Source organism: Thunnus thynnus, chromosome 6 (assembly GCF_963924715.1).
Source record: "Thunnus thynnus chromosome 6, fThuThy2.1, whole genome shotgun sequence".
Lineage (NCBI taxonomy): Eukaryota > Metazoa > Chordata > Actinopteri > Scombriformes > Scombridae > Thunnus > Thunnus thynnus.
In genome coordinates this window covers 16,768,187-16,790,549 of record NC_089522.1, presented here as the reverse complement: position 1 = coordinate 16,790,549, position 22,363 = coordinate 16,768,187, and the positions used below count along the sequence as shown (strand labels likewise).

The 22,363-nt window shown below is 41.3% G+C and overlaps 2 protein-coding genes across 3 annotated transcripts in view; one reads left to right on the top strand and one right to left on the bottom strand.

The window, feature by feature from the left end:
- The window catches only part of znf385a (zinc finger protein 385A), a 68,283-nt gene extending 52,657 nt beyond the window's left edge, over nucleotides 1-15,626 (bottom strand). Inside the window, exon 1 of one of the 2 annotated variants that reach the window (XM_067592189.1) lies at nucleotides 15,320-15,626. In XM_067592189.1, coding sequence (XP_067448290.1) covers nucleotides 15,320-15,332 — 13 coding nt within the window. In that variant the 5' untranslated portion in view covers nucleotides 15,333-15,626. Of the gene's footprint in view, nucleotides 1-8,152; nucleotides 8,519-15,319 lie in introns of those variants that run through there. The other variant, XM_067592190.1, reaches the window with a different exon arrangement.
- Nucleotides 15,627-20,422: 4,796 nt separating this feature from the next.
- On the top strand, nucleotides 20,423-22,363 carry birc5b (baculoviral IAP repeat containing 5b). The gene is made up of 4 exons (XM_067593685.1): nucleotides 20,423-20,656; nucleotides 21,385-21,494; nucleotides 21,908-22,025; nucleotides 22,121-22,363. Exons 1-4 carry the CDS (start codon nucleotides 20,498-20,500, stop codon nucleotides 22,208-22,210), a joined length of 477 nt encoding a protein of 158 aa, XP_067449786.1. The 5' UTR covers nucleotides 20,423-20,497; the 3' UTR covers nucleotides 22,211-22,363.

The window sequence follows — 22,363 nt, the reverse complement described above, 5'->3', positions numbered from 1 at the left end:
AAAACCATCTACGGTGCTACTGTAAATACAATCTCTCACATTTACACAAACCATCATAGGTCCAAATGAGAAAATTAGGATAGAGGCAGAAATACTGCTGTTACAATGTACATGGGCTGGCGTGTGCTCTGACACGCTGTCAAACCCCTGATGCTAAATTAATAAGCAAACCCATTACAAGCCCAAACATTAAACAACATTATTCAGACGTGAAGAATGCAATGTGAAGTCGCTTATGTTTATGCTGTTATTCTTGTCTCATCGGGCCAATTGCACCGATCCTGACTATGCTAATTTTATGGAAATGCTTGTTTCCATCTTTCCTTTCTGCCTCCCATTTGTTACATTTCATCAGTGCTCTTTTGAACTACATTAACAGCCACTGTCTCAGTTTCAGTGTTAGCTGAGAGCTGTGTTAGACATATAAGCAGGAGTTTATCTATTATGTTTCCCATTTTTATGTATCCCATAAAAAAGAGAATGCTACTGCATTACATGAAACTGACAGTCCAGGCTACAATCTCTACACTTCCTTCAAAGATCTCCACTTGGATATTTATGTAAACACAAACGCCTTTCCACTAAATGTATATCTTTCATAACAGCTACCTTCAAAGGAAACTAAGAGCCTAAAATACAGCATGTAAACATTGACTGTATAGACTGTAAAGATGGACGACGCATCTCCACTTCCTACCGCTATGCAAAAGTGAAGCCAAAATATCACCTTTCCGGGAGCTGCCATGTTGCTTGTGTGATGTCATTTAGAGCCAGAGTCTCCATAGTAGAGTTGGACGGCGGGATGACGACCCACGGGACATGCCCTCTCAGCCGTCCCACTGTCTGATGAAGGTTTGAGAGCCACTGTCACAGCTGTCGATCATGACGTCACACACACTTTTACATCGTCAGCATGATAAGAGCTACCTAAAATAACAGAAACCATCTTTGGGAAAAATTTATTTGACATATAATTTGATTTTTTAGTTTAGCTCATGTCCCATCTGCTAAAATGGGGGAGGCCTATAATGCAGCCAGCCACCAGGGGGTGATTGAGATATCTTGGCTTCACTTTTGGGAAGCTGTCATGACGTCCATATTTATATAAAGTCAATGCATGTGACAAATACCAGCAATGAGGTAAATAAACATAGTAACATACTGTAAGTGGATGACCTCAGATACCACATTACCCCTGCGTCCCTTACAGCCTTCTAATCCACACCTCTGGCACTTCACCCTCCTGATCCTCCTTTTCAGCTCCCCCACGCTCCCCCTAGGCAGGGGAAGGGAGCTGCGATGCAGGTCCTGGCAAAGCCCCGTCTCCTCCTCCTCCTCTTTCTTTCTCTCTCTCTCTCTCTGAGGGGAAGGGCTGCTTGTTCAGGGAAGAACTTGTGTGGAGACAGGTGTGCATACCAGACGCCAGCATTAAGCCCTGTGCCACGCGAATCCTATAACTACCTACTAGCGAGGCTTCCCCAGTTCTCATCCAACCTTGAACTAAACCTTTTCCAAAGAACCCTTATGCTAGTTGTAGCTACAGTAGCTGTCAATGAGCAAGATACCACAGAGGGCAGGGCTGAGCTCAACCTGCTGCCACCTTTTTATCACCAGGCCTTTCCGCATACCGTCAGCCATTATACACACCATTAAAACACACTGGAACAGATTTAGTTGGCAGGGGGAAGGCGTTGGGGTGGAGATTTAAGCTATTTTGAGCTGTTCATGTAACATTAAGGATTAAAAGCTATTGCTCAAGTCTTCTTGGAAGCAAAAGCAAGTACTATTCATTCAGTCTGTGTGTGCCTGGCTATCCCTGTGGAAGTAAAATGAGAGCTGTTTGGATGGATGAGGTCACCGATCGAGGAGATGTCCTTGTGGCCATGAGAGAAGTTCATTTAGGGCTTTAGGATAACATTCCCAATAGTGTGTCAGATATATAGCTCACATTCCCAGATTGCATGAGTCAGATGATACAGAGAAACCAAGGCTCTATGTATGTTGTTGGAAGGAAGCATCCATTTCTCCCCGTAGGCCAGTTTTAACTGAAAAACTGTCATCTAATCCCATCTCCAGTCTTTCTCATTTCGCTGTTTGCTCATTTCCGCTCTGCATTTATCCTTTCAGTGCTCCCTTAAGCCTCTCTCCTCCTACACTATTCGCTCAATCGCACTCTCCCATTCTTTGGTTGCTTCATCAACTTCCTCCTCCTCCTCCCCTTTAGCTTCCTCCTCTCTAGCCATGCCCCCCATGAATTGACCTTGCTACATCTCAAGGAGAATTGATTTCTCTTTTGGTCTTTGTGTGAAACCCTATCTCAACAGCACTCAGAGGAATTTCCTCTTCCCTCCAGAGCTGGATGGAGCTAATTCTCTTTCATGAGGACACTTTTCACTCCATTTTATCTGTCTGCATTTTCTGTCTTTCTCCCCCTCCTCTTCTTCCCCTCATCTCTTCTGAGCACACAGAAATAGAGCAGGCATGATTAATGCAACATCTATCGCCGCCAAACGTTAGCTTTGCTCAACCGTTTTATGCTTGGCTGCTGTTTGAGAAATTGTTATTCATGCACCTTCTAGTTCACTGTTACTGAATTATCACATTAATAGATCAATAAAACAGTTTGACCTTTTTCCTTTGATGAGCTTGATTGGTAAAGTGAAACACAAGGGCTGGATCAAACTGATAGAACGTGTACCTCTCATATTTTCATATCTGATGCGTACGGGGGATAACAATCTTCTGCTTTCAAACATTGCAGCAGCAGATTGTTGCATTTAAGGAAAACACATAAAATGCAATGTGAAACTTTAAAAATATGCTAAGCATATATGCTTTGAAGCTAGCTGACAGGCCTATATTTTTTCATATCTTTATAGTGCGCCTGCACTAGTACGAGATGTACAATACTAAATCAGATTACGTCAGTATATACTGTTGGTCTCTGGTTTATATTTGGGTTCCCAAATTTCATTTACAGAATCAGTACCAATACTAGTGTGTACAAACAGAATCAGCAATGCATCTCAGAATCAATAGCAAGCAAGCAGTGAGGATAAAATCAGCCTTAAAACACAGTTATGTCACTGCTCTGTCTATTATTGCAGCTCTCTTAAGTGACTTTCTGTTATGGCAAGAAGAAGACAAGGAGGCTGTGGACACTTAAGGGCTATGCAAGCATTTAATAATAAAGCCAAGCTTCTGGTCTCTAGAACATCATCGGGGCAAATGTTTGACACAAGAGAATCCAACACCTGTGCATACACCTGTGCTATGTCATGCAAATACATTTGGGAAATTTAGTTCAATTCCTTTCTTTTTCTGAGATCCAAATTCACAGAAAATCTATATCACAATACATGAAGATTAATCAAAACAAAAAGCAACCAGACAATTGAGATATCAATAAGAGATATCAGAATTGGAGTAAAAGTGTAGAGTTAAAGTACTGCAGAGACATGAGGAAAGTAGATGACAATAAATATTCTACACAATTAAGGCAACAGTGCCGCTTTGCAAACACTAGAGAGCTGCTGTGTGAAGAATCATCTGTGCTTCTTTCCACTTTGTGATCAGAGTGACTGTTGAAGCATACAGAACATTTTCCAGGCTTCAACTCCCAGGTGTCTTGTAGCCCCAGGATTCCCAGTAAGTAGTCAGCCAGGCTGCCTTGGTGAATGCACTAATGTGACACCATAATCACGCACAGGTGCATTTTTGTGCTTCACAGAGCAACAGAACCAGGCTGATGGGGGTGGCAGGTGCCGGCACTGGTGTGTGTCGGGTGAACTGTACATTTTACTCAAGCGTATGCATGTGCTGAAAAACAGCATCATGTTTACATTCTCTGTGTGTTTTTGAATGAAAAAAGACCTCATCACACTGAATTCCCAAAATGCGTACTCATGTGCCCTTCTGGGCTGAACTTTTAATGAATGGTCTTTGACAGAGGGCACTGCAGTGAGGCCAATGAAGCAGTGGGAGTCAGAGGGAGAGACACCTCCACCTCCCTCTGCTCTGCAGTGCTACACACACTGATGGGCCACGCACACACGCAGATGCACTCACAGACACAATGGGTTGCCTTCCCACTAGTCCAATAACAGGCCTATTCATTAGAGTCTCTTACAGACAGTATTGACAACCTGCTGACACACAGTCACTCTAGCATAAACAAATGGAGCAATAGAGAAGAGCAAGGGAGAGAGGCGAAGAAGGGAAGAGACCTGTTATGGTGTTTTTTTGACTACTTGAGTCCTCTCCGCAAACCAGGAGTGAGCCAGACTTAGATGAAGGAGAGAGAGAAGAGATGCAGTGTTGCTTCTTCTACCAAATACACATACATAGACCCACATCATCACCCACACACACAGACACACACAATGCAGTCCTCCCTCAGATGAGTGTCACATTAATCTTGCATCCTAGGTCACTCTTGAGTTATGTAGCCTATTCTAATTACCATTACGGGAATAAGTCTTCTTAATGAGTGCTTTGCTACATAGAGGTGCTACTGAAAAGTGAAATGGGTCAAGTGCAGTGAACTATCTCATCAAACAGAACTATGTCACAGCGACCCACCTGCTCACCAGAAAAATAAAATTCCCACTAAAAGGAAATGGGATATTTGTCAAAACAACACGCTGAAATTTGAAACCAGTGGCCCACTTGCTAGAAAGCAGTGAAGAGTGCACATAAAGTTTTAACAAACAGCAGTGATATTGCCATGTGATTTAGTGAGATTTAGAACGCACAGGTCTTGATCACTTATGAAAGTTTATTTCTGAGTATTGCTTAAGAATAAAGAAGTAGTCGAGCACGGTTTGATCAGCATGTCTCACCGCAGAATTCTCAAGTGTCAGCTGCACTAAAGCATTCCAGTTATAACTTGGATATTCAAAGAAGCCTAAAGGGACAAACTGTGCCATGCATACCAAATATCTGGCTCATTAAGGAGTTATAATTACTGTGTCACTTTGACATAAACAAAGAGAGCAGAGCAGTCATGGAGAAAATGGCAAAGAACTGCTGATCTGCTCGAAGACATATTCTCCGGTGTCTCTTTGAGCTGACCTGGGGAACCAGGTGATTGTGTGCATGCTGTTAGAGGAAGGGGGGGGGGGGTTGGAATGAGCAATAGCTATGCAGACAGGTCAACAGACAGACAGATTTTATGAAGACAGATGAGGCTGGAGTGGGCACAAAAACACAAAGACAAAGAGACAGATAGACTGCATGGCCCTGAGCTCAGGAGGTCAGCTCTGTCTCAAACAGACAAGACAGATGAGACATAAAACAACATCCAGTCATGGACTGATCGTGACTGAGGCTACCCCCGAAAAACTTTGAGATGAAGCTAACAAAGTGGAATGTCCCAGGAATGCTTCTTGCTTGTCAAACAGTCATCATGCAGTATTGTGGGTGACAGCTAGAGGACTTTACAGACATTTCTTATCTAAAAGCCGATTTCATACCAGGAGCTCCCTCTAGGTGTCGGGGAGCTGAAAACGTAGGAGGTTTTATAGACAACATGGCAGCGATCACAATGACGCCACAGTCAATCGAGAGGCTCTACATCAACAGGAGCCCAGTGATCATGTTCTCCATTAGCTTGCCATTGTTCTCACGCTGCTTCAATCTGTTCTCTGTTCAGATAACACGCACATGCTTTAATACACGGAACACACAACAGTAACAACAGCAGCAGCAGTTCCATACCCCCCTAACTTGGTGCAGAGCCCATATTAGGCAGAGAGCTAAGCTGGCTGTCCACAGCTGTGTATAAAGACCACTGTATAACACAACCACACATCCTTTGCCATTATCAGCATCAGGACTGTCATCGCTATCACAGCAGCCAAAGACCTCTGCCACGGCCCCGGACTGCCTATTCAAAGCCAGTTATCGTGGACTTTTCAATACAACATCACGGATGGAGCAGCACTGGGAAAGGTTATTCGCTCAAGGTCATACAAAACAAAGGATAGGAATAGAATAGCCTTACAAACGCCGCTGGTGATGCATACGGTTTACACAGGCATTTCACACAAACATTATTTTATAAAATTGTTGTTTTTTTTTCAAATGAAATATATTGCCATTTGATATGTTATCAGAACCTTGCAGATTCATATCAGTGAGCTGAATCAGGAAATTTGCTGATTGGAGGTCCAGATCAGCCAGCATCAAAATTGTAAAGGTCATTACAATGACATTACCCTTTTCAGAGGAGGAAAGCCAGAAATGTCAAATCGCTCAGCAGCCACATCATCATGCAAATGGAGCAGAATGTTAGACACTGGAAAATCTCAATGTTCAGACAGAAATAATGGAAGATACGTATCTGAGTGATATCTTAATAAGGAAGAGTCTAGGTCAGCTTTATTGGCAGGTGTTAAGGGAGAATATTTTACAGATGGATTAGATGTGATGGAAACACACGTATTTGATATGTCTGAGCTATAGTACATTATAGCAGTTTAAACACCATTCATTCTGCCCCAAATATTGTGCATGCAGTGAACTGATACTGACAGCATTCAGTGTTCCTGCTATTTAGTGTTAAGTCACATTCCATGTTTTATTAGTCCTACCACAACTGTAGTGCCAAACAGTTAAAATAGATACACTGTAATAACAACCCTAAGTTAAAACCTTTACTCTTGTAAGCAAGTTCACCAACTGTTAGTTAGAGTAAGACAGCTGTGTTTGAGGGTTAATGCTGCTGTTAAAGCATCCTGTCCAAATATCATTTACGGGAGCAGCTACCAGCTGTAAGACGCTGATCAAGACGATGCTTGTCTAGCTGTTAAATGAGGTAGTGAGTGAAGTCAGGTGTATGCTCACTTCTGACCAGCTGCAGAAACTCAAAATGTAGCCCATGCAAAAACAGACACCATGAGCGCAAGAGAACAAAAATAGAGCAAATCTCCATGTAAAACAAACAAAGGACAAACTTGAGAGTGAGAAATTTACACTCACACATCCTCATTCTCATAGACATGAACTTTACTGACTTTCTTAGGAACACACACTCTTTAACACGCACGCTTCAAACTCACACAACTCAGACTGTATGACTCCCTATTAATCATTAGAGATGTCTGTTTGAAAAACATGCCTGCCGGGAGAGGAGGGGAGCAAAGCTGCGCCTGAATCAGCCCAGGCATGCGTTAAAACAAAGTGGCCTCTCCGACAGAGCACATAGCAACACACACACTTAGAAACAAAATGCACACACAGTTTACACACACAGTCTCACAGACACTACCATGCACAAATTAGAAGACTCTAGAAGACTTTCACAAGCTCACACGCACTGTGTTGCATATTAAAAACACAAATGTTTTTTCTATCTTATCCACACAGCAGCACATCCAGGATTGGTCATATCTCTGGACTTACAGTGGTAATCTCCCATCCTCTGTATGAATGTACAAGCTGAGTATGTAGAGCTCAGAGACCACACTGAATCCCTCTCTCTCAGACATGGCCACTATGAGACCAGAATACTAAAGAAGAAAGCGCTGGCTGACTCAGAACAGAGCAACCTTGTATAATAACTAAAAGCTATACTGTGCTGCAAGCAAGGGACGGAATCTTTTTATACTTTTCTTTTTAAAATGCCATTTGTGTGATGACCTGTTTCCTCATCACTGATGAGCAGAGTTATAAGGAAATGTTAAGTATAGTAGTGCAAAAAAACCCCCAGAGAAATACATATACATTTCATGTATGTTGTATTAGCTATTTGCATAAATTTACATTTTATTATCAGTTATCAGTGGGTTGTTACAGTATGACACCATCTTTGTCACTTCACCTCTCCTTCCAGGACGTGAGAATGGTGGAGTCTGGTCATGTGACCAAACAGCCCATAATGATACAGTCCAGCTACAAACACTTTGACCTTCCCTGTCATCACTCACACCTGCCATATTAATGGCACACTATTATCGTAATTACAAGCACTAACCATGATTTAAAGGGTCATCCCAGCGGTCAGTATTGACAGATGTCTGTGTGGAATGGAAACCAAGCGGAGCACACTATTAATAAAGAGCTGCTGGTGGCCAACTTTAAGTAGGGATTAGTGATCCAACAACATTACTGACCTCTCCAAAATCCCATGCACCAAAAAGTGACAACTCACCCAAAATCATGCTGTGTGTTGCCTTTGGTGTCCCTGGGGTTGACAAGTGCTCCCTCACTGCCCCCGTCTCCCCTTCTTTCGCCAAGGGACAATGGCTCCAAAATCTCTTTTCAGAGTTCCTCTCCACTCTCCAGAAAGAGGCAACTCAGAGAGGCAGCGCTAGATGTGAGGAGAGACTGCTGCTGCACATGCCGTCCTGTGCGCCTGCCCTCTCCAGGTGAAAAGCTGAGTGTGTGTAAGAGAGAGAGAGAGAGAGCGTGTGTGTATGTGTGTGTGTGTGTGTGTGTGTGTGTGTGTGTGTATGTGTGTGTATGTGTGTATGGAGGAGGGGGTCCAGTGTTCCTGCAGTTGTGGCTCAGGTAAGCCTGAGGACAGTATGGAGGGGGTTAGTTGCAAAGGGGAGAGAGAGAGAGAAAGAGGGGAGTCAGAGAGAGGAGGGGGAGCCTAAAGTGTGACAACCAATCACAAGGGCAGGCTACGGAGCCTAGATCTTCCTCTCCACAGCAGCCAGGAGGAAATCACAGGGGGGAGGCTACAGAGCCTAGATCTTCTTCTCCACAGCAGCTAGGAGGAATTGCAGTGGTCTCCAACAAACAGCTGACAAGCAGTTTCTTCTCTCATATCACAGGGAGCTTCAGAGAGAAGGTTTTCACTGCACTGTAAAGTCGGTGCCTGCTTTGGTCTCTCTCACACACACTCCCTTTCCCGCTCTGTCTTTCTCTCCCTCTCTCGGCTTCTTGTTTTTTGGGGTTGGGTATAACCTAAAGGCACCTTACATGCCTCTGCTCTGATTGGTGGCAGCCTCGACCAATGGGAACAGCAGCAGACACTTGTCATCATGCAGAGTGGAAGTCATGAAGGAGAGACAGAGCTTGACTGAAAATGCCGTCTCCCCCAACCACTGTTTCTCCCTCTCATTTCCCATATTCTTCTCACCCCAGTTTGATTGTCAGATCGGTTTATTGCGTGTGCAGTTTATTACCCCTCCCCCTTCTGTCCTTTGACTCCATGTGTGTGTGGACTTGTTAAAGGATTAACCTTTTATCTGTGAGGCTCTTTCCTCCCCCCTTGTTTCTCCCTCCAACTCTTAACCTGTCCAGGCAAGGTTACACATTTTACCAACCTCTGTTTTCGTCAAAGGGATGGAATTTAGACTGGGAGTGGAGCGGGGAGTGGAGGGGGTGGCAAGCAAAAAGGAGAGATGAAATAGAAAGCGACAGAGCGGAGGAAGCAGTAGAAGGAGGGGCAGAGATTAAACAAAATACAAACTGACAGAGGGATGAAGAGACATGGAGTGACAAGAAGAGACGACCGGGAGGATGGAATACAAAGACAAAGACAGACAGAGAGCCGGATGCAGGAGAAGGGCTGCAGAGAATTAAACTGTGGACCATAGCAATGCAGTCACTAATTGAAGAGGAGCTTCACAGCCAGCCTCATATGGTCCACTTCCTCCACACCAAGAAGCCTCTCAAACAATGTCTGCTGTCATGTCCGAGCACTACTGTGTGTGTCTCTCTCTCTTTCTCTCTCTTCGGTTTCCCCTGCGAAGAGGAATCACAGGATAGCTAGAGAGAGACCTTTTGAAAACCACACAGCCACGATGATATTGAGAAGCTCAGCGCTTAAGAGAAGGCTTAACAAAGCTGTCAAAAAATTAATCCCCTTGGGCGGGCATGCTTGCAAACACACAGATACAAACACGTGAGCCTGGGGCTACAGAAAATGCTGCCTGATGTTCATAGTGCCTCCCCTTGTCCTGCTCTCTCTTTCTCTTTTTCTTTTCTATCTCTATCCCCCCCCCCCCCCAGCCCCCACCCCCTTCTCATGCTCTCAGGCTGAGGCTGTGAGTCACAGGGTGTTGGAGTGAATACTAAGAAGGCTGGCTGACACCTCCAATACCTCTCTGCATAGCAGCTCCACTGCACACATTTAAGCCATTGTATGTAAACACTAACAGACTTAGGGGCCACAAACACCCACATACATTTGAACAGACTGTAAATCAGGGTAAAATCCACTGACTACAAGCTGCTGGTGTTAACGTAGGATAGCTCTTAGCTAAGGTGCACAAAAATCCTCCCAATTCTAAGACTGCCACCAAGATCTGACAACTGCCACTGCAATAAATATAAGCATTTTACACACTGAATAATGAACTTACTTAGAGGCAGATGTGGGGTATATATCTTATAATGCAAAAGGACAGACAGACAGGATAGAAAAGGAGTTTGAGCCTTTGGGCCTTTAGATGAAACACACAACCATCCATCATTTCTGCAGTAGACACTGAGAATATTAGTTTTTGAAAATGGGACACTAGCAGCAACAATAGTTCATCAATACAGCTATGCGTGCAAGTCCATCCATGACCATCTGTGTGTGTGTTTGTGTGTCAGCAAAAGAGCTAAGATAGGGTTTCCTCATTAGTTGTGTTGGTATCAATAATTCAGAGATGGTCCTTGTTGGCGTTCAATGGTCCGAGTGCTAATGTGCTGTCGGGCCAACGGGGGCCCAGGGCCCAGCGCCACTTTAATGGATGTCATGATGAGAGGGTGAAATCGGAGCATGCAGATCCTGTATCATCCATAGGCATGATGAGGGAGGGAGGGAGGTAAGGCAAGGCAGGAGAAAGGAGAGGAGTGAGGAGACACAGGCAGGGTGAAGGCCACTGGGGAGAGGACAGATGGCATTATTGGACAGGTATGAGAAAAGAGGGGTGATGAAGAGAAACAAGAAGAAGAGCAAGGAAAGTGGGGTGGAAATTGGGCTATTAGGTCCCTCCATTTGCCATTGGCGACAGATCAATCATTCTGAAGATGATGTGCTGACCTCTATCATCTCTGGATGGGAGGACATCATGGCACACATGTCAAGTGGCCACTGGGGTAATATTTTAAATGAATAATGAACTGACATTGTTTCATTTGCCATCCACCTCTGTTGCTACAGGTACTTTAACCATCAGGAATTGGTCTCCATGGAGATATGATGACAACAAATACCTCCTCAATGTTTATCTTTAAAAGCCATGTGAGAAATATAATATATTGTAACACTTTATTTTACAAGTCTGTAATTTCTAAATTATTATCTAGGAAATTTACAGGAAAACTGCATAATTCGGTACTAATTATAGGAAAGACTAGAATTCCCTTGAAACCCAATTCAACCCTAAGTAAATATTTCATATTTATTTATTTATTATATGTTGTACTGTATTCTTGATTGTAGACAAATCTTCTGTTTTTGCATGTCCAGCTCACTTGCTGAAGCTCACCTGCTGTGCTCTAACTAAAAAACTACAGCGCCAACAAACACCAGCAATTAACTGGAATACATTACCTGGAAGTGCAGCAATTGAACAATGTTTCTATTTTACATATAATTAGTACCATATTATTTTCAGGAAACTTCTGAGGACATTATCACAATGTTATTCAGACATTATGGACCTTTTTTTAGGATGCTTTTTTTCTGATGATGAACAACAAAGTAAACATACCCTATAGGCTAACACTGGCTCATATACTGCACAATTTTTGTTCTGTTGATCGACAGGCATTTCATGCTAAATAATTGCGTTTCTGTATGAGGAGCTGGTGAAGTCAAGGGATATCAATGGATTCAACCAACACCACATGACTTTCATGCTCTGTGGCATGAATATTACATGGTCTGTTAGCCACCTTTCCACCCACACACACTTGTTTTGGTGAGTTGTGAGAACATTGTATAGGCTCACACTCATTCCATGGAGGCATATTCCAATCCTCACCAAATACCAAATGCCTAACCTCCAAACCTTACACTAATTTTCCCTCAAATCTACCTCTAACCCTACCACTGAAGATAAATGGTTAACCTGAGGACCAGCTTTTGTCCTCAGATTGATGGTGAGGTCCCACAATGTGTCTGTGTGAACAGATTGGTGTCCTAACAATGTGATCAATACAACTGCACACACACACACCATGTAAAAGAGGACAGATAGAACTCAATATTGGATAGGCTGGATGGTGATTGGTGGTTAACCTATGCTGCCCTCTACTGGTGTAAGCCTGTAAACACAAGATTCACTCTTCATAAATAAAACTTTCAATCTGTCAAAGTATTTCAGCTTTACCGACCCCGGTACTGAACAGCAGTTTGGAAAAATGATCCCATGTAAACTGAGAGGCCTATATGTTCTCAGAGACATGTCAACACATACAGGGGTAAATAAAGGAACCAAACAGACATGAGACACAGCTGGTATGATATTGATGGCCTGTCGGTCTGAATCAAAAATACCTCGCTCAAGCAGAAAACTATCTATACAACCGACTTGACAAAGCCGCTGAGTCCAGTATCATTACTGGAACTGTTTTTTATCTGAAGAATGGTGAAATAGGCAAAGTCCACAAAGCCTGGGTGTAGCACGTCAAATGGAAAGGAAAGACTGCTGAGTATGGAGAATTTATAAGGATTTAGCCAGCTGATGTGCAGCAACAGCCTGCAAGAGATATATCAAACCTGAGGGACAGTACATCAAACTCCTCCATTTATACAATGCTACAATCTGTCTTCCTCATTCTTTCCTGGAGGGGAAGCTCACTGCACACAGTAAATCTACACTCACTGAAATCTGCAAGACAGACTGTAACTCACTTCCTTACAACAGTTCAAATGCAGTGTCAAAATGCAACTTCTGTTGATCATCATTTCTAGTCATATTTCATGAGCCTGACCCTGCAGGCGCTCTGTGACTTTCTAAAAAACGTCAGTTCACCCTTTTTTCCCTCTCTATATTCTGCTTGCGTGGTGTAATGAAAGGAATTGTTGTTGATACAGAGTACACACCTAGGTCATATATCATGCTTTGGGTGTCTCCTGGCACTGTGGTGGTGAATTTAGAGACTGCCTATGAAGGTCAAAGGTGAGGGGGCCAGGCAAGCATCAGGCATCAGTATGCTTGCACCACCCCTCATAATGTGGCAAAGCATTTACTACCACTCTCAGACAATAAATTACAGCTTATTAGACTCTGAGGTCTTAGTTAATGTTTAAGGAAAGCAGTCATCTCTCTCTGTACCAAATCATAGCACACGCTCTATCTAATAGCTTCATTAAGAGCTTACATAGCAAATAACAAGTAAGTCAGCTCAGTATGAACCAAAAGACCTCTGCATTCCCCTTGAATTGGCCTGAGCCTGCAAGTCTGACAGTTTAACATATCGGTTTGCAACTGTGACGGATAATCATCTCACTAAATTTAGACTATTGATCAGGTGTGGATATGTGCAGGAAACATGGCCACCTGTACAGTATGCTTCCTGTGCATTCAGTGGATTTTCTTACCCAGGAAAGACTCAGGATACACATGCATTGTTAAAAATGGAGCAGGATTTTTGTTGCCTTTTACACTAAATTGATGAAATCTGTGCCTTTAGGTTTTGTCAGTGTGTGGGGGGGGGGTTGTTATGTTATGAAAGTAATCATTTATTTCAAAGACATTTTCAACTTGCCTAATTTTTTAATCCAAGTTAAAAAACCCTGTACACACGTAGTGATCACCAATTTAATCTGATTGACACTAAAAACAGTCATTAGACAGAAAAACAATGTTGTGCCCCATGTGAAACAGAGAAGGTGTACAACAGAAGAAGATCAGAAGTTTCCCCAAATTTCCACCAAAATATCAATTATTTCATTCCCTTTCAAGAGAAGAGCTTATTCAAACTCTCCATAAAATTGTTCATCAGACAGAGACAAAGACATGCCTTCATGTAGGACACACTGTCTTTCTTCTTTATTTCAATAAAATGTAAAAACAAAGAAAATCTTACTCTTTATTTAAGCGTAGTAATTGTTTAATTTCATGACATATATCACTACTTTTATATGTATTTTTTTTTTTTACTTTACTATGTTTATTATTATACTTACGCAACATGTTTTTTGATCAACATGCCATGCATCACAGATACAACAAAAATGGGGACTGTAAGCATGTGTGTACACAGGTGGGTGTGTCTGTCCTGTGAATCCACGCCTGCCTACAGAGAAGGAGAATGTTGATGTTGACTGTCACACTCTCACACGTCCCTGACATTTTTACACCAGCACTGGAGGACAGGGCGTCTTTCTTTGCAACCACATTCAGGTCACACATTTGTACCATTAATGTGTAAAGTTTAAATACTTCTTTAAACTTCACTACAATCATTTCTGTTATGTTGCGCCAACTAGACTAAACACTTTTGTCTGACACATTCCTAGTCGTTATTGTGCAATGCTGCGTATATTTTAGAACACAGCAATTTGAAGTAATTATCATCTCCATAGATCATAGTCTATTTCTAAAGCTCAGACATTCCTCAGCTGAGAATGATGTGGCACATGAAGAAAAAAATCTCAAAACAGTCTCCTTCACAACTTCAACTCAGACATATCACATCTCATATTTATCATATTTTGTTCTGACAACCAACAAAAATGGTGCACATAGTCACATGAACATGTCCCTTACTATCCCTTAGCCCTGCAGAGGACATGTTTCCATCACTTCAGAAGACATTACATCGACTTACTTAATTTCCTGAAGACTTACCCTAACCATAACCACTATTTTCCTATACCTAACCATGTACCAAGTCTTCACCCAAAAATGTAATAAAAAAGCAAAACCTTATAAAGTAAACATTTTAAGGTTTTGCTTTTTGTCCCCAGAACAGAGACGAGTCCCCACAATGTTAGTGAACAGATTTATATCCCCACAACATGAGTAATAGAAGTACACACACACACACAAGATAAGATCAGTTTCACCTAAATATGTAGTGTTCAATCTGGGTGTGAGGGCAGCAGAAGACAGGTGGAGCTGTCAGGACACTTGTCAGCTCCATGGGCACCATGTGAATATTTGAACCAAGAATGAAGACTCAGTATGAAGATCAATCACTTACAACCACACACACACATTTGTCTGATCATTCATTGAAAGAAATTTTTCCTGCTGCATCAAAGCATATTTATAGCGCAAAAATCTCACTCAATTATCGCCTTCATTTTACATGGGAGCAATTGGATATATTTCGTGCTGTCCACAGAGACAGTAATGCGTCATTTTAAATGGAAGCAGACAGATACAGTGATATAGTAGATCGTAATAGGCTCCTTTCTTACCTGAGCTCCACATTGATTGCACCTCTCAGTCCTCCTGCTGCTCTTACAGGGTGAGTCAGATCTCGAGTCCTACACAGACACACTGAGAAACAACTATTTCCTCTGTGAAATTCTTCCCAGGATGAAACTAGTCAGGGTTCTTCAGGTGGAAGAAAAATGACCAGAAAAGATTCTCCACGGTTCTCATTCATTCGAAAAGATTTCAAGAGTCGCGCATGCAAATAACATCCTTGTGCCCACAATGGCAATGTAAAGGACGTGGAAATAGAGAACACAAACACACCACAGCTATCACCTCCCCTTCACCTCTCTACATCCCTTCTCCTCCCTCCCTCATTTTCTCTCTCTCTCTCTCTCAGCCCTGTGTGAAAACAAAGTGAGAGCAAGAGATTCCAGCAGCTAATCGTGGCAGGCCTTAATAAGTGTGTCAGGAGACAGAGAGAGCAGAGAGTTAAAGGCTGTAGCAGGGAGGCTAAGAAGGGAAGAAGAGTCAAATGTCAATGAAGGCATGAGGAGTAAATGTGAGGTTCAGAGGGAAGATAAATTTCAACCTCTGAAAAGATGATTTGTGGCACAGCACATGGCAGGAATTCTCTGATAGTCAAAACAGTTGCAAAACTGTCTCTCATATAGGACGACCATTAGCAGAGTGAAAGTAACAAAGCAAATTCTCCAGCCACTGTAAATAACCATTAGGGAGCTTTACTGCTGAAGCTGTCAGCTACACAAACATTTTCACTGGTGCAACATAGACACAAAACGAGAATGAAGGAGGGTAAACTGGTAAACCTTAAAACTTCGGTGCAGCAACGTTGAGTGAAACAGCAAAAGTTAAGGAAAATAGTGAAAAATTTGAATGTATGGAAGAATGCTGTGTGACAACAGTAACACACACATGCAGGAATTCAGAGGTAGATGCTATTCAACAGTGCCTGCAGTAAGCAGCCACACATCATACAGGCTGCTTTGAGCTAATGTAATATGTCATCAAATGTACAGTTGATGTCCAATTCCCTCCGGGCCTGCTGCTCAGTAAGCCCATACACAGCGCCAACTATTAGAGTGCAACACACATACAATATAAAAATCACACAATCTCAGCCTCATAAACAGGCACACTGTGTCTCAGGACTCCCACAGGCACTCTGCTGGAAGATAAGGTTATAAGGGGAAAAGGACAGCAGTTTACAGTTGTAAGCACATTTCAGCACCCAGGGGCCTGAGGGGTAGTGTTACAGGGACACACTGCGGACAAGGTCTATCCCTGTCTTTCACATTAATAAACAGGCAAGTTCACACCATAAACCATTAAACTGGACAAGTGGCTTTCTGGCCTTTATGTCTATATTTACTTTTCTCAAAAACTCTCAGTTGGAAATTGAAATTCAAGCCTGTTTCAATAAGAATGCCTGAATACATGTATGGCTATGTATTAATATATTTATACACATCCGTGACTGAATGAAAAACATGTGATGTGGCACAATTTTAATATGTCTAAAGTCAAAAGTCAAAGTTTATTTATTTAAAGTGCAAAATCACACCAGGGTGTCTCAATACACTTTACAGCAGTAAAACAATATTAGAAGAATCAAGGAGGGACAACACAAAATAAATAAATAAATAAATTATGGAAAATTTAAAGAGGATCCAATACACAGAAAACCATCTGAAGTAGTGAATCGAGTGACACACGCACGTTATGACATGCCGATGATTGCAGAAATGCAGATTTTAGCGAGACAGTCTAATATTCTACAACCTCACAAACACACCCCAAAACATAGAGCAATACAGAAGATGTACAAAACCCAGGTGAGTTTCATACAGACATTAAGGGTGCAATACACGATATTCAGCCACCAGACGGCGCACCAGCAGACTGAGGTGAGGGAAAAGACTATATTGAACCCATGCCAATGGTGCCAGGGCAGGTCATATGATTGCAAGAATAAGTATGTTTTGAGTCTAGATTTGAAGATTTCAACTAAAGTTGCTCCCCTGATTGTAACAGGTAGCTGGTTCCAGAGATATGGAGCTCAGTAGGAGAACGCTCAACTGTTTACTGATTTTTTCTTGATTCTAGGAACAGATATCCAAGATATCCAGCATCATGCGATCGGAGATCTTAGCAATTTCTCTAATGTGAGCATCAAATGAGAGAGCTGTGTCAAAAATAATGCCAAGGTTTTTAACTGTGGAGCTCTGGGTAATTATCCCCAAAGTTCAGAGTAAGGTCTGCAAGAAGAGGGAGTTGGATTTTGGGGCCAACAATTAGCATCTCAGTTTTATCAGCATTTAATTGCAAGAAGTTTTGTGACATCTGATTTATAACAATGACTAGGTATAATTCAAGATTTGCAATTTGTGAATGATCATCAGGTGTAATTGGTATGTAAATTTGGGTATCATCCACAGACAGTGAAATTTGATACCGTAGCTGTGAAAAATTTCACCAAGAGGTAGCATGTAGACAAAAAAAGCAATGGCCCCAGCACAGAACCCTGCGGTACGCCAAAGTTAACTTTAGAGTATTCAGATGTAGTATTTTTAAGTCACAGTGAGTTCTTTCAGATAGGTAGAAGCTTAGCCAGGAGTCACGGACGCTAATGTAGCTCGCTAGGCGATTTAAAAGAATATTATGATCGACAGTATCAAATGCCGCACTTAAATCAAGTAAGATAAGAATAGAAGAGGAGTCAAAATCTGAGACGAGGAGTAGGTCATTTACCACTTTTGTGAGAGTGGTCTCAGTGCTATGGAACGATCTAAAGCCAGATCGAAAGGGTTCAAGTAGACTGTTAGATGAGAGGTAGTCGGTTAGATGGATGGAAACAATTCTTTCCAAGACTTTAGAGAGGAAGGGGAGATTGGAGATAGGTCTGAAGTTATTGATAATATCAGGATCGAGGTTAGGTTTTTTGAGCTGAGGTTTAAGTGATTTAAAGGGGGTGGGCACAACACCAGACAAAAGAGAGTTGTTAATAATGTTGAGTAGGGAGGGGCCTAATATCATAAGAAGTTCCATAACCAATTTAACAGGAAAATGGTCAGATACGCAGGTTGTGGATTTAGAGGAGAGCAGCAACCCACAGAAGGTGTCCAAGGAGACAGCCTCAAATTGTGAGAGCATGGCAGTGGTCTCCAATGCACCAAATGCACAATTTTGAGGGGTTCAACACCCCCGGTGGGTAGAGAATACAGTCAAGTTTGTGATTAAAGAAATTAAGAAAATCAGTTGCAGTAATTGGAGAGCTCACTATAGGGAAGGGTTTACGAGCAGACATAAGGAGAGATCAGAGTAAAAGAAAGTAAGAGGGTATCATAAACTTAAGCTCAGCCTTCCTTTGGATAGTTCTTTGCATAAGAAGACAGCAATTCAAGAGAGATGAGGGAAGTATTCATAGCAACAACACACAACATCCTTAAATTTCTCTCATTTGCCAACAGAGGGAGTCAAGTTCCTTCACTTTCTAAATGAGGACTATACATTACAGTTCATATAAAATTTTAGATGTTATTTGATATATATCTTTAAAAGTTTATGTAGCTTCATTGCTTCAGGGGATCATGAAGTCAGGTGATAGATCCATTTTCATTTCACAGCTACAGTATCTTAAAGGACAGGTACACTTTTTTTTTTCCATGTGTGTCTAAAAATAAAATTGACATGTCCATACGTATATTGAAATCTTGTGCCACTGGAGCAGGCAAGGGCAAGATCAAAGGTTTTACTTCTCACATGCTCATAATGTGTGCAGTGAAATTCAGGGTGGGGCAGGTTGTGCTAAAAAGGCTAGTGTGCAATAAAGAATAATTAGCTGAAGAAGAATAAAAACAAGAATTAGACAAATAAATATAAAGGATATAATCATAAATATATGTAATATAAGTATTAAAATGCTATTGTCCCAGTGTGAAGGCGGTCTGTGCAATTTTTCCACTATATACGGATGTTAAATCTACATAGATACAGTATGTCACAGTTGAAAGGCAAACTATATAATACAACACAACAATGTCAAGAAAATACAGAGGTCAAAGGAAATTAAATTCCAATTAAACGTAACATTAAGTTTAAGAGTAGCTGTCGTACATTTAATGTGCATTAGAATTTTTGATATTGGACTTCTGAACTGTAGCAATATCTAGGTGAACTAGTATCAGAAATGTCCAAAATGTATGTTGTAGCAAATATATAAAGCCATGACTTACATGTAAATATAGCCTTTGACATGAGATGCAGGAACAAGAGAGATAGATGTGGAATTAATTCACATTAGGTTAATAAATAAATGTGGATTTAGTTAGTTAGTATTATAGATTTCAGTAATGAATGTCCTGAAGCATAGAAAAAAAATATGTTTGGACCTCTTAGTGTTTATTACATAAAATGCATTTTACATAGAAAAACATTATACAATAAATATTTCTTATCTACTGTAGTGAGTTTGTGTAATTTTTTTTCAATTTTTTTTCTCATTCTGCATCAGAACAGAAGGGTTGGAACAAAAATCACACCTTTAAATGAAGCTTGAGTATACCATAAACATTATCTTTTTGTGTCAACTGTGAGGACAACACACTAGCATCCAAACACGTGGACTTATATAGCTCACACTGGCCAGGTTTTTTTCTTGTTACAGAGATGGCCTCACAACACCCCTTTGGCCCTTCAACAAAAACACAAATGCACAAAACAGGCCCAATGCAAAGGATGCTGGGGCTGTAACACAAAACCCTGCACCAACGACTGTAGCGTGTAGTTCCTGTAATAGGTAGAACACATATTACCACTTGTGTTTTGCTACATGAAAAACATACTAGTTTAGTGCACCACCAAGACTTGTGACAAACTACAAGTGGCAACTTGTAGTTGCCACTGCTTATTTGGGAAAAATGCAAAATAAGCACATTTAAAGAGTGCAAAGTAACTGAGAAATGATGTAGACCAAGAGAATATAAAAAAAAACTGTTTAATAGTAAAACTATACTGTGTATTTTACCTAAGTAGACCTTTTGTAGATGAAATCTAGTGACCTAACATTGTTTCATCCTAGCCCCGCCCACCTTGAACCTGATTTTAATCAGCCAAAAACTGAAAACACCTGTGGAAGTGTGCAAGGCAGTCTGGAGGCCATCAGCCCATGTCTACATCAACACCCACATTGTGAATTAATGTATGTTAGGTTTTTGGTTTTTGCTGAAGATATGGCCAGCATAGATGTATTGGCAACCAGGTTTTACTCATATGACAAAATGTACAGTCAAGATTTACGAGAACAAACTTTTGCAGACTGGCCATTTCGAGAGGAATGTAATTGCACACCTGAAAAGGTAAGCCTGTGACATCTTGGTGCTTTAGAATATTTATTATTACTTAATGTTCATCATCGGAAGTTAATTTTGACAGTGCAGTGGCGCAATAGGTATTAAGTTACGAGGGGAATTTGTCCACAAGGAAGACACTAACTATAGGTAACATAGGGTATGTGGGAGGTCAGACTGGGCACATTTCTGGGATGGTTCCTCAAATTTCAGTCCGGATATGTCAGACACTCTAAAAAAATACAGCCTAGTCTACATTAACGTACAGAGTACACAAATATGAGATGAAAATAATTATTGCTATTATATACCAACCTTGTTTACACAGCGATTTTATACCATTTATCCAAGGCTGTGACAGCATGTGATTTACGGTCAAGCAGGTGCCATATTTAGTTTCATTGCATCTGGTGTCAAGTGCACAGACCCTCTGCCCACCCTAGTCTAGTGATGATGGATGGGCTGCTGACACTTCACTGGATGAGCAACACTATATGCCACGTTACCAGCTCTTAACCCTCCAGGAGCCAAAAAGAGATCATCCTCTGGTTTCATTCTCACTGGCACTAATCCTCTTGCAGTTCTGGCCTTTTGTTCTTGCATTGCACTTGTCATCTTTGTCATTGAGTTATCACCTCCATAAAATTCCTTAATTTTTTGATATTTATTTTTGAGTTTTCTGTGAGAAAAATGTTTTTTGACATTATGTGGCAACTGTTACTGTTTTGTCTTTGTAGATGGCCAAGGCTGGGTTTGTCCACTGCCCCAGTGAGAATGAGCCTGATGTTGCCTGCTGTTTCTTCTGTCTGATCGAGCTTGAGGGCTGGGAGCCAGATGATGACCCCTGGTAAGAAGAGTGTGTCAATGTCCTCAGGCCCTTTCATTTCCTCTTCACTGGAAAACATAATGCCAGTAGTGTAAGGGGGCACAGCAGCATCAGAACTGAAATTCTTTTCATCAGTATTACTCAGACCTGAGTGTTATCCATAGTCATTAAGGGACAAATTTAAATATACAGAACATCACCATTGAGAATGAAAATGATGGCTGCCAAATAAAGTTGATTTATGTTTTTAAAACCTAAGTGGATGCAAATATTGCAGCTGCTTTCTTGATCAGCATAATACCAAATTAGAAGATTTTTATAGTTATATCCTAATTGAACTGGATTCATTTAAGGATAACAAAGCATTCCTTTTTGTAGGCCGCATTCAGATGTTGTCTTCGACTAATTTCTTCTGTAATATTTTCTCTGCGCAGGTCTGAACACACAAAACGCTCACCTAACTGTGGATTCATAACCTTAAAGAAAGACTTCACGGAACTAACGGTGGCTGAATTCTATCACATGGAAAAAGAGAGGCTCAGGGTCTACGTTGTGAGTGTTCCTACTATCTGTGTAGATTGTGTGCAAAGTAGAGTCTGAAGTACTTATGCAGGAGATGTTCACATTCTGCTTTTTTTTTCTTTCAGAGAAAGATTTGTCATAAGAAGATGGCCTATTTGCGAGATAACATAGACCATACACATGAGAGCCTTAAAACCCTGTTGGACTCTATATGATTCCTCTCAAATTGTGGAAGGAAATCTAAATTATTGTGTATATATTGTGATTTTTATTGCTACACTAATCTTGTGGGTGTAGCTAGAGCCTATAGTCTTGACTCAGTGCTCTAATGTAAGTTTAAAATATCAATAAAGTTTTGAGGAATATTA